Raw genomic sequence first — 13,065 nt, forward strand, 5'->3', positions numbered from 1 at the left:
AGGGCTGAGAGTCAAGAAACACAGGAGGGACAGGCAGAGGAAGCCACAGCCCCATCCTTCTGTGTCCTCCAGCTCCACCCCAGATCTCTCAGCCTCAGTCCTCCCTACCTGACGGTGCCTGGGACACTGGCTCCCCATCGCCCACTTCTTGCCCCCTACTGCCCACTGCACCACTGCTGCTCTGGAGCTCTTCAGCAGGCCACCCCCTCACTCCCTCCTCCAGGGGCCGCTCCTCAGCTCCCTGTCTCCTCCCACTGCTCACTCAGGCCTTCAGGGGCTGCTTCACCCAGTGCCAGCCTGCAAGGGGTCTGAAGTGCCAGTGACCACCTGTCCACCTTGTCTGTGCTGCCAGCAATGGGTGGGAGCACAGACAAGGAGTCCCAGCTCTCCTGATGAGAAAGGAGAGGGTCCCAGGGAGTTAATCCTGAACCACCCTTCATGATCTGCTACCCCCGGCAGGCTCTGGCATCTTACGTGACTCACTAATAAAGTGGATTAAAAAAGAAGTCTGAGTGTTACTTGCAGTATTAGCTCTCGGTTCTTGAGTTCTTCAAAGGAAGAATTCAGAGTCAAGAACTCTAGCACAAGAAAGAGGAAGTTTATTTACCAAAGCAAAAGCACACTCAAACACAAGGTTCAAGTGGGCTGCTCAAAGAGCTGCCTTGGCCTTTTAGAAAGTAAGTCATGGAAGCAGAAGAAGTGAACCAATTGGGCTGCTGGGCTCAGTATATAAGTTACAGAGGCCAAGGAACAGCCCTTGGAGACAGGTTCATGGAGTTAGCCTGGACAAGCTGCTGTTGCCTGCTGCTGTCCTGGTTGCAAGCCCTGGGGGCCCTTAGAGTTTAGGAGACAGAAAGCAAAGATACATGCCTGAAAATCAAAGGTGTGGGTATGACCTAGAGAGAGAGCGTAATCTGGGCCCTTTGTCTTAAGAGTTCTTATCAGTTTTCTAAAGGCAGGAATTTTAGAGAAGATCTCATAGGGGGATCTCAATCAAACATTTATCAGCTTTCTAGGTGTTTTCTTAAATACGCTGGTGCATCAAAATGAGCATATAGAGTCAGGGTCGTGGTCTCCACTGATTGGTCAGTGCTAGGGCACGGGGTTGTTGGTCATTGCATCTGGTTCTGAAGCCCATGGTGTTGCTCATCTGGTTTTGCTGCTTTTCTGGGCCTGGAGCTGAAACACACCTGAGGCCTTAATGTTATCTCTAGTTTGTCCACAACTCTGTCTCTGGGTCAACAGACCGAAGGCTTTGTTCCCAAGATTATTTGATGTTGATCAGAAGCTCATTGTCCTGAAGTCTTAATGCTTAAGAGGGTGGTCATGCAACAGAGAAGGAGGCAGGTGAGTCAAGGTGCTGGGCAAGGCCAGTTTGAATCTGTTTCCCGTCTCCATTTCCCTATTCTACTTGCTAGTGAATTTTCTGGACTTCTTACTGCCCTGCCTCATGAGGATGGCAGTGTTACCACAGCTCTGAAGTAACATGGACAGATCTTTTGTTTTCTAGAAATCATGCTCCGCAAGCTTGAGCATTAAATCATCATTAGTTGGCACTCCACCTTTTGCCTAGTTAGTGCCTTTGTCATGTACTGCCAGCCCACTGGATACAGCAGACAAAGATCCCCTGAGGTTGGGGCTGGATCCCCCACTGTTTCTAAAACTTCATAAGCTGAGCCATAAAGGATGCTTGCTGAAGTATGCAAATTTGCAAGTTTTGAGAAAGTCTACACTTGTGCATTTTTAACAATACACTGTTTTAAAGTTTGTTTTTTAGTGAAATCTAAAAGGTATTTTCTTTATTAAAATTTTTATTTGTAGATCATAAAACTATTTCAATAATGTTCATTCCATCAGTGACATTTGTTGCAGAATTATAGCGTTTATTAGTTACTAGTTTACACCAGTTTGTATTTACTATCAACTTATAATTTCAGAACTGGATTAGAAATAAAAGCATCAGCATTCAACAAACAAGGAAAAGGTGATAATCTCTGCCATTTTTCTTTAACGTGTACATGTTCAAAATTCTTGTTTTAGAAAAAAATAATGTTAAACATTTTCATAATTGAGAAAGGTCTGGATTGGTATGGCGATAATATAGTATTGTAGAGACTTTTAAAATGTCTATTCTGAAATCAAACTTATTTTAGAACCAGAAAGAAAATTTGATAGTGGCCATTTAAAAAATAATGAACCTATGCTTTTAATGGTGTCTCTTGTTTTATGTGCAAGTCCGGAAGATAATGAGGAAGAAAATCAGTTTAATAATTGGACAGATTAGTGATGCAAATCATATGAATGATTTGGGTTCATATATGAACAGATTAAAGGATGGTAGAAGCATAAATCTTACTGACACAAAAACACCGCTAGGGAGCTTGAGAACCTGAGTAAGAGTGGAGACTCGAAACTGGAACACGACTGACTGCAGGGCTTGTAGGTGCTGCACACAGGCCTGATGCTTTGAGATGCCTAAATAGCTTCAACATAGTTGGCTGGGAGCATGCCGGTCCTGCCAGTCCTCTGCACGGTGCCGTACATCCAGCCTTCGTCAATAGCTTGAACATTTACGATAGCATCTCCATCTTTGAAGGACACCTCATCAGCATCAGCAGCCATATAGTCATACATGGCACGGAAGATCTTCTATTTGTGAAGATGGAAACAAGGGGGAAATATATTAGATTTGCAACAATTAACCCAAACGCCCAACTTTCAGGTCTCTTATGACTTGCTCCGTAAATTAAGTTGCCCCAGGGAGATGCACAACCACCACCAAGAAAGTAAAAAGACAACTCATGAAAGGGAAGAAAATATTTGCGAATCATATTGATAAGGGGTTACTATCCAGAATATATAAAGAACTCCTACAATTCAATAACAAAAAAGAGTGGGGGGGGAGGGTCAAAGGATCTGAATTCTCCAGAGAAGTATATAAAGAGCCAATAAGCACATGAGAAGATGCACATCATAACTAGTCATCAGGGAAACGCAAATCAAAACCACATTGAAATACCATTTCACACGCAGCACAACGGTGACAATCAAGAAGACAATTAACAGGTGTTGGAGAGGATGGGGAGAAATTAGAACCTTTATAAATTGCTGATGGGAATGTAAGAAGTGCAGTTTGGAAAACAGTTTCAGGAGCTCCTCCCACGTTAAACATAGTGTCCCCATATGACCCAGCAGTTCCACTCCTGGGTCTCTACCCAAGAGGAATGAAAACACATCTCCATACAGTAACTTGTGCACACATATGTATTCATAGTGGCACCATTCATATGAGCCAGAATTGAAAAAGACTACAATGCCCACCAAGATGATCAATTTTATAAAAGTGCTATTTCCATACACTGGAAAGACCGATATTATTACCAATATTACTTGGTAATAAAAAGGAATGAAAGACCAATGTATGATACAACATGGATGAAATTTAAAACATTAAGTAAAAGAAGCCATCACAAAAGATCACATGTTGTATGATTTCATTTTTATGGAATGGTAGTTCCTATATGCAGAAAGTACTTCACTGGATGCGTACCTAGCGTCGGGCGGAAGGCAGAGGGCAGAGGGAAGGGCTCATGATGGGGGGGTAATGCTGATGGATACAAGGGTATTTTTTAGGGTGATAAAAACGTTCTAAAATTATATTATGGTCATGTTGAACAACTGTGTACTGTGTTTAGAATCTCCATTTGCATCCTTTAGTAAAGATAGTTTTCTTTGTACAAATATTTATTTCCTAAAGAATTATGTTTTTATGATACTATGAATGCAATCCAGGGTCTTAAACAGAGTTTTAAATTCACCGTTTGAGCCCTGGCTGATGTGGCTCAGCAGACTGAGTACCAGCCTGATCACCAGTTGGATTCCTGGTTGGCACCCGTGCCTGGGGTGCACACTGAGTCCCCGGTTAGGGGCATATGAGAGGCAACTTATTGATGTTTCCTTAACACGTTGATGTTTCCCTTTCTCTCATTTTTCCTCCCTTCCCCTCTCTCTAAGAAATAAAATAAAAAATAAAGTGGTCTGGTGAATTGTGAACATAACTTAACTCTTTAACATATATTAATAGGAGAGGTCTAAGGTGTGACATGTATTATAGAAACTGATATATTCTTGAAGAATGATTCCAAATAGCATGTTTTAATTTAGTAGGTGGGACCAAAGAGCCCAAATTTGTGATAAGCTTAATCATTTGCTTTAGTTTTTTTTTTTCTTTTTAAATCATTGAATAGTGATTTTTAAACAATAACCCTATTGTTTATTTTTTGGAGACAGTGAAGGGAAGGAGAAAGAGAGGGAGAGAAATATCAACATGAGAGAGAAACATCGATTTGTTGCCTGCCGTAGGCGTCCTGACTGGGACCAAACCTGGGAAGAACCTGCAACCCAGGCAGGTGCCCAGACCAGGAAAAGAACCTGTGACCTTTCAGTTTGTGGAATGACTCGCAGTCAACTGAGCCACACCAGCCAGGGATGAATAGTGCTTTTTAACCATAGCTTTGTAATGAAAGTTTTCTGATATTACTATTAGCCTGAGATGTGTAGAGGGGAAAAGCATTATATAAAACAAGTTTTCATTAAAAAACCCAGAGTACCTATAATTACTTTTGCACATATCAAAAATAAGAACGGTTTGTGTAAGTTCTTTGTTATTACTTACTCCAGCAGTAGATGGGTGAGATGGGATGGAGGACACTGTCGTCTGTTGCGTGGCAACCGAAGACGATCGTTGTTGGGGGAGCTCAGTGGTTTTTGCGTGTTTGTAAGCTGAAGGGAAGGAAAAACAGTTTGTAAGAAGAAACCACAGGCAGATATCGTTAAATCTGTGTTTAGCAGCTCAGTTGTGCTGTCTTTTCCCCCACTTTAAAAAAGAATGATTTCTAAGAAAGGAGAAATGAAAAGGAAACATTTAACTCATGTATCCTTCCATGTATTGAGAAGAAAGATTATATATGTATAATCTTATAATATACATTTTTCTCAAAGCATCTCTTCTAGTAAGTGCCAGTGTGCTGCCTGGTCAGTGCCATCCGCTTGTACCTGTTGAGGCTGCAGAGAAGAAGATGCCGCTGTTGCTGTACGTGGACAGGTGGTGGTCGGCAGCCTCTGAGTGCTCAGACTTCTCCTCGCCACCACTGGTGCTCAACGCGCTGGCCGACCGAGACTGCTCCCGGCTCCGGCGCTGAGCTTGGGCTGGGGGGGGTGAGATTTTGAGAGGGAGCAGAAATAAAATTTTCATGGCAGTAATTTCTAACAGTAATTGAATCTCCATTGGTTTTTGTTTGTTACCTAGCATGGTCTTAAGTAGATTTCCATGGATGAAACCCTCAAAACTCTTATGACATATGGCATCATCCTCATTTTCCAGGTCAGAGTTTAAGTAAATTACCAAAGGGCGGGTAACAGTTCAGTGGTACAATCAGGCTACCAAGCCCAGAGTCTGTCCTCAAGATCAGTTCTTCCCGCCACCCAGCCCATTTTCCTGGCTCACCCAAATGGACAGTAATATTCACGTTCAAACTCCACCCACGACTTCTCCAGAAAAGTTCCCCTAACCTCCCTATCGATGTAGATGCCGCGCTTTCTCTGTGTTCCCACGATCACGTCCAGACCCTTTAAACTGCACTGCCAGGGTGTGAGCCCCGATCTGCTCTTCCGTCTTCGGCAGCGGGCCAGAGTGTGGCGCCTTTGAGGACAGGCACTGCATCTTATTTTACTTTTTACCATGAATAGAAGCCCCAAAGATATGCGTGTGATCTCCTTTGTTGAATGACTAATCTTCCTTGACATAAAGGAGTTTTCTGAAAGTTACTGAAGGTTAAATCCATTCTCTCTTCCCTCTGCCTATACATTTCTCTCATTACTTCTGTAATAGAAAGATCTGCTACCCCTTTTTTCTTTAGGAAAAAAATAATGGGGCCTGATGGACTTACACTGAAGCAATGAAACTTGTCTAGAAAATAAGTTTGGCCCACGAGTCAAGGTATTTTACGCTGAAGGGGCAACTCAGGCAACTGAAGACCCCAGAGAAGAGGAACTTCAGAAAGCCGTGACACTAACCCACTAAATGGGGACATTCGGTTGTAACCCTTTCGTGGCCTCACATACCATTAATCATGTGCAAGCTTCGGGACTGAATGTTGTCTTCTGCTGGGTCGTAGTCGAACACTGAGCCAGGATTAGTACGCCAGACACGTAAACCTGAAAGTGAGATTAAGGATCAGAGCAGGGGTTCTTGGATTCTCAGTAACTTGGAAAGGACGGTACGAACTTAATCACAGGAGGACTGAGTAACACCAATTGAGCTTAGGTGCTAGTCACGTTTTCTCCTCAGAGATCAAAGGATAAGGTGGAAGAGAGGTCAGGTTTGCAAACTGTAAATGAATAGAGATTTTCTTTCATACCTAATGAAAGTACAGATTGGGGTCTTTATCCTTTCCCTTGATATAATATCACTTCTGTTCTTCTACCCCCTCAACTTAAAGGTAATTTCTCCCCCAAGTGCTCAGTCACCTGTAATAGTTTCCTGATCCTGGTCATTTCGCTTTTGTTCCATTTCCACCACTTTTCTCTGAATCCCGCGGTAGTTAATGTCACTGAAGTCCTGTGTGTTCTTCTTCACTCGTTCAGTGATAGGGTCTGTCACCACGGGCGTGAAGCAACCCTTGTGCTTCTCAAAGTCTTCGTGATATTTCACCTGAAATTTCATGAATTCGCTTTGTGAAAATGGGATGGTGTGATCATTTCCTTTCTCCCACGTTCCCGCAGGCTGGCCATCCAATCCGAAAGAGTTCCCGACTCACTGTGGAGATGTGGCGTTGGGTCTCCCTCACCCGTCTCATTTCCGGTGTGTCCAAGACATAGGCAGCCCTGCCTTGTATTTGTTTCCGGAAGCTGTCAGAATAAAGAACCTGATGGGGGAGAAACCGTGAATGAGTACAGGTCACCGTGCTGTCTTCATTCTGAAGCCTCAAAGAACCTTTCAGACAGATGCAGATGGAAGGAGCTGGGGTGGGAAGCTGAGTCAACTGAAGGGACCCAGCAAGACCCATGACTAATGGTGGCACAGGTTAGCATGAGGATGGTGGGCAGGGCTCGTGTCCAGGGAGAAAGGACCTGCTTTGACTTTGAAAATGTAACATTCATTCTCAAAGGAGAAGAGGCACCGTGTGACTTTGAAAGGAAAAGGAAGAAAGTGGTCTCTTGCATTTGCTGGGAACTGCAGCACCAGCACGAGCATGTCAGATGGTACTTGGTGCCAAACGTGATACCGACACTTGAAAGAACTATCCTTTCAAACAAGTGATCATTTTTTGGGTAGGTTTATGTCCTGATTTTATAAACCAATATGCAAATACAGAAATACCTATGATGTCACCTCTAAGTGGAACCTAATCAACGAGACAAACAAGTGAGCACAATAGAGTCAGAGACACAGAAATAAAGAACAAACGGACAGTGACCAGAGCGGAGAGGGGAGGGGAATGATGGGGAAAGACAGGGAAGGGGCAAGTCAAGGAACAAGTATAAAGGGCCCACGGACAAAGATGCTGGAGGCAGGGAGGACTGAATATAGGAGGTGAGGGTGGTTAGGGCAGGGGAGAGTAATGGGGGGCAATGGGGACAACTGTAATTGAACAACAATTTACAAAAAAGAAACCTAAGTCCCCCAGACATGAAAAACCCAAAACATCAAAACCAGAGAAGGCATCCATTGTAGAGTATTACCTGTTTCATAGTGTACCATAAAAATAAAGGGAAGCTGAACGCTAATGGGTGTTAGGAAGTCAATGTGTTACAGTTGGTTACATAAAAGTACCTCAGAGTAAAGTAAGAAGGTGGAAAAAACATTGGGAATTAACGTGTTATATCTTAGTATGATCATTGGGAATTTAAAAACAGTTGTGTTAATTTTATTGTAAATTTTCAGTAGAATAAAAAAGTGTACATATTTATGGTGTTAAAATGTTATTTTCCAAGATACTGCATGTCTCTTTTTTCATTTTAGTGTGTTTTTCAGTCGCATGAGAAAAGCACATTTTTATGATGTTAAAGTGTTATTGTTCAAGTTGTCTTGCATTCCGTTCGGTTTTGTTTTTGTAGTCCTATAAAATACCGAGCTAATGTTTTCTTGGTTGCGCTTAGCTCTCTCCATCTCTGGAGTAACAGGTGTCGGAGTTGCTTTTCTCATATTTTCTTTGTACAAAACCTAGAGGAGCCAAGAGAGCATCCAGACGTCAGAGAGCAGAAAACCGTTTCTGAAAACCATCATCTAGGTGGTGTTATGGCTCAATTATATCACACTGTATAAGAAACACCTCAGGAAGATGAAGCCATTAAAATGTTATTGTATAAAGCAAAGGGTGAAGTTTGGGCTGGAGGGGGTGGCTTGTGGTTTTCAGTGGGTAAAGAAGAATTTTAATAGATAAACAACAGTGTGCGGAAGACTGTGAGATGAATTAGTGGTATAACCATATTTGCCAGGCTTGTTAAAAGTGTCACAATTTTTTTTTCTTTTCTGAAATACCGAGCTAAAGTTTTCTTGATTGCGTTTGACTCTTTCCATCTCAGGAGTAATGGGTGTGGGGGTCGGTTTCCCCAGGTTCTCTTTGTATGACACCTGCGAGATACAAAGTTGGAGCCAAAAGTCACTAGGAGGCAATTTTCAGGCTGTTAAATATAATGCAATTTGGGGGAGAAAATTCCATGTTTAATCTATTATGATTAGTGAGAACAGCTCTCAAGAAGAAAGCTTAAAAAATGGTTAATGGCAACGCTAGGTGTAGTATGTCATTTAGAGGAGGTTCCAAAAAACTGGCATTTTGCTTGTTTTTAACCTGGGATGGAGTTAGGAGCAGGCCAAACTGCAGGGGTTACTTTGCAAAATTAAAAGCGCTTCCGTTTCTCAAGACAATACCGAGCTAATGTTCTCTTGGTTGCGTTTGACTCTCTGCATCTCTGGAGTGACAGGGGTTGGGGTGGCTTTCCCCATATTTTCTTTGTACAAAACCTACACGAGTCCAGTAGATCCACAAAGCCAAAAAGAAAAAAAAAAAAAAGAATTACAGTCACCAAAACATTAAACAGAATAGATAACTTGTTAGGAGGCACAGAGTGCCAAAACATTTGGGCAGTGAGGTTAGACAGAAAGAAAGAAGCTTCCAAAGGAAGTTGATGAGGCAGTTCCAGCAAGACACACGTTCTCAGGGCGGGACCCTGCACCGACAGCCTTGCATCCTGCAGGACAGAACCACCGCGTGCCTGGGGGATGAGGGGCCTCCTTTACTCCACCCTCGTCTATGCCTTTCAAGCCCTTAACAAATCATCTGAACAGGATGTAGGGGCCTGGGCTTGAATACCACTGAGACGGTTGGGGCTGCTCCCAATTTCACAGTGGGAAACGCGACCTTGTTGCAGCCTTTAAACTCATATAGATACCTCAGTAAAACTGTGGGCCCTCAAACAAGCAAAGGATTTCTCCTCTCTTTTTTCCTTGCTATCATCTATGTTGTGCCTATTGCTTTAGTTTACTGCAACATCAAACTTATCAGTAAGGGAAAATATTTTTAGTGATTATATCGCTATCATGGTAAATCAGTAAAAGTCATTAACACGTCATAACAAACCCTTAACTTCCATGTCTTTGCAGTGTCATTCTTGAGGACAGGGAAGCTTTGGGAAATGCCACCATAAAGGAAGACTTCTGTTAAAGGGGTGGTTCTCAAAGTGGGGTCCCTGGGCAGTAAGGTCAGCATCATCTGAGAACTTGCTAGCAATGCACATATGCTGACCCACAGCAGACTCACAGAATGAGAAACTGTGGGGGAGGGGGGGGCAGGGCCCAGCAATCTGGTTTAACAAACCCGGGGTGATCGGGGCGCACGCTCAAGTTTCCAAAGCACTGTGCCCAGCCATAGACAGTGCTGCTGTGGGGGCCACGAGGTTTCACTACTAAGCTGAAGTCATCCCAACACAAACCCCAGCACCCAGCCTGGTAATTTATCAACATACATAATATCACAGAGCACAGGCTTACAGGAAATAGTTTACAAAGTTAGCAGTTAAAAACCATGGAAAAGACAAAAGAACGGAAAGAACAAAAATTGGTAAAACAGTTCAAGTGACACTTTCCTTTCTAAGTTAATTGATGACCATTTGCCAAAACCATTACTGAACCTTAATCTATGTCATTATTTCTGAGGGACAGAATTGGGATTATTTTCCCCAAGGTCTCTTTGTCCAAATCTGACAGGGTAGATTAGGACCTAAAGTCATGGGCACAAAAGACCACAGCTCTAATGTACCAGAAAGAGCCTCTTTCACACCTACCATGCCACCTCCCAAATTTCACAGGCACACAAAACAAAGAGACCTTGGGGGTAGTGACTAGAGAGTAAGTTTGGGGACAGATGAGCAAAACAATACTTTATTGGAAAATCTGTTACTTCCTGATATTAGAATTTTAAACTATAGATTAAAGCAATCTTGTTATTACAGGGTTAAGAATAAGAGTAACCCTATAGGAAAAAAGGATAAATGTAATACAGAAATTCACAAAATTTAGGTTGTTTTTAAAAGGTAGGATTAATATGTATTATTTTAAATCATTAAAGAGTAGTTTTTTTTCTTTTCTTGCCAAAGTACCGTGCTAATATTTTCTTGATTGTGTTTGACTCTCTCCATCTCTGGAGTGACAGCTAAAGGGGTTCCCTTGCCCATGTTCTCTTTGTATAACACCTGTGTGATAAGAAAGCATCCAGAAAACAACCATAAGTACCATTTTGTTTGTTGCGAGATTTTTAAGGGTGAGTTCAGCTCCTTTGTTACCAAATTACACAGCAGTTTAAGAAGCCAGGAGTCATATACCATGAACCACTTCAACAGCAGTCATTTCTGCAACAGGGAAATGCCCTCTGGGGTGCAAAGACCTCGGCTGCAGCCGCTAGGGGGGTGGGTAAGGCTATCGGAGTTATCCATGTTATTGTGTCATCTCTAAGAGCATGGCACCTAATAAACAGTCAGGTGGGGATTTAAGATGGTTAGAACTCAGTTTTATTGTTATCCAAGCAAATTAAAAGATAAGGTCATTTAAGAGATTATTTTAAAATACCAGATGGAATAGAAATCAGAATTAACTGAAATTTTTTAAAAAATAGAGTCAATAGTAGTATCATAGAAATGCAAAAGTCCATCTGTCCTTTTACTAAGTGAGCTATATTAGAAGCAAAGGGATCAAAAGTGGGCTTAAAAAAAAGAATACATGTTTAGTAGTGATTTAATCATGAAGTTAAATGGCATCTCTTTTCCCTTTCTGTCCAAAATACCGAGCTAAGGTTTTCTTGATTGTGTTTGACTCTCTGCATCTCCGGAGTGATGGAGACTGGAATCCCCGTCCCCACGTTTTCCTTGTATAGCACCTGTAAGACCAGAAAGCATCCAGAACAGAGGCAGCAGTCAGCCACTTCCCCCTCTGTGGGCCAGGGGAAGCAGAGGGGCAAAGAGGAGGAGGGTGAATTGAAGGAAGGGAAGTTCCACAAGCTTCTAGATTCAACTTGGATGAGGCTAGAGACATCCCTAAAAGCAAGGGAATGCAGGAAAGAGCAGTGAAAACTAAGAGATAAGAAAGTTTCATAATCCGAGATGGTTGAATTAATCCCTGCAGCTCGAGCGATGGACGGCACCACAAAGGGGAACGAGTAGCTTTCCTCAGCTTGTTATGAGGAGGGGAAGAAATTAAACGAGCAAGAGAGAGAAAGAAAACCAAGGAAGTTATTTTTGGCTTGGAAATGTTATTAATAAACCACATAAAGATACTTGGGTTTTATACACATTGCATATATGAAGATACGTACACACACATCTTCTTTTGTTGACTTTCAAAAGAAGTTCAAGTACTTAATTTTTAGTTTGGGTAACATGTTGGGAAGAATTAATCATTTTTAAGACAAAAGAGAGTAATGACAAGATGCAAAAAAATAATATTAATAATAAAGAAAATAAAAAATAAACTTGAAAATATTTGTACAAATACCAGTAGGGACAGGGAAGGTTAGAACAGGAAATGAGGCCAGCAGTCTGACTGTCGCAGAATACACTTTTGTAACATTATGTTCAGGTCACATTTGCCAAAGCAGGATAAATGTGGGTGCTTAGACATTGGGAATGTTATGCTTTTAAAGCCTGGGATATAATATATTCAACACACTGTTTAGGTCAAGTGATCATATTAATGTTTAAACAAAATGGGGAATCTAACTCATAGGAAATGGTAGCATTAAGTTGCAAACAAGGCGTGTCAAAATTTTTATTGGGATAAGTTAATTAGATTTAAAAAAATTTTTAAAAATAGTTAAAAGATTTTTTTTCCTTTTAAATACCGAACTAAAGTTTTCTTGATTGTGTTTGACTCTCTCCATCTCTGGAGTGATGGGAATCGGAATCCCCTTCCCGAGGCTGTCTTTATATAGTACCTGTACGACACAAGAAAGCATCCAGGAAAAACAAGAGCAGTCAACACAGCCCTTTCCTCTCTTGTAGCGAAACCAGTACGAGACTATGACATCGAACAGGAAAGACAACTTCACCAAGTCAAGCACAGATTGGACGAGAACATGCACCATACATCCTCAGCTAAAGTGCCAGTGTATCTGACACACAACTTTTAGTCTAACTCTTACATTAAATGCTCGTTTTATTAGGAAATAAAAAAATACAAATGCTAATTTCATAAGAGCACTAAAATGCTTAGTGTACAATAGAAAAATTTTTTAAAGAAAGATTATTATTTTTAAATTAGAGTGGCAAATATTTCTTTTCCCTACACAGAACATTTGTTTTACATAATAATAGATATTTAAAACCCCAGGTCAGGCCTACGCAATGCAGCAAAATTGGTCTTCGCTGAGTAAATTCAAATTGTGGAGGTGGTCAGGTCTGCAAGTCACGGTTTGAACGCACAGCACTGTTTCTTTCCCATAGTAACATAAAGGCCTCATGCACCACTGGACAATTTACCTAAATGCAAGTTGCCTAAAAATTAACACGGAAGCT

The 13,065-nt window shown here is 41.7% G+C and overlaps 1 protein-coding gene across 1 annotated transcript in view; it reads right to left on the minus strand.

Annotated features, from left to right (window-relative positions):
• Positions 1 to 1,862: 1,862 nt before the first annotated feature.
• The window catches only part of NEB (nebulin), a 203,314-nt gene continuing 192,111 nt past the window's right edge, over positions 1,863 to 13,065 (minus strand). The window contains exons 154-165 of the mRNA XM_037027771.1: positions 12,393 to 12,485; positions 11,340 to 11,432; positions 10,660 to 10,752; positions 8,933 to 9,025; positions 8,543 to 8,635; positions 8,132 to 8,224; positions 6,819 to 6,926; positions 6,529 to 6,712; positions 6,124 to 6,216; positions 5,056 to 5,208; positions 4,676 to 4,782; positions 1,863 to 2,649 (exon numbers count right to left, since the gene is read on the minus strand). Of these exons, the coding sequence (XP_036883666.1) occupies positions 2,476 to 2,649; positions 4,676 to 4,782; positions 5,056 to 5,208; positions 6,124 to 6,216; positions 6,529 to 6,712; positions 6,819 to 6,926; positions 8,132 to 8,224; positions 8,543 to 8,635; positions 8,933 to 9,025; positions 10,660 to 10,752; positions 11,340 to 11,432; positions 12,393 to 12,485 (1,377 nt within the window). The 3' untranslated portion in view covers positions 1,863 to 2,475. The remainder of the gene's footprint in view (positions 2,650 to 4,675; positions 4,783 to 5,055; positions 5,209 to 6,123; positions 6,217 to 6,528; positions 6,713 to 6,818; positions 6,927 to 8,131; positions 8,225 to 8,542; positions 8,636 to 8,932; positions 9,026 to 10,659; positions 10,753 to 11,339; positions 11,433 to 12,392; positions 12,486 to 13,065) is intronic.

The sequence above is a fragment of the Sturnira hondurensis genome, unplaced genomic scaffold (genome assembly GCF_014824575.4).
Source record: "Sturnira hondurensis isolate 20B ecotype Veracruz unplaced genomic scaffold, ASM1482457v3 Scaffold0019428, whole genome shotgun sequence".
NCBI classification, from domain to species: domain Eukaryota; kingdom Metazoa; phylum Chordata; class Mammalia; order Chiroptera; family Phyllostomidae; genus Sturnira; species Sturnira hondurensis.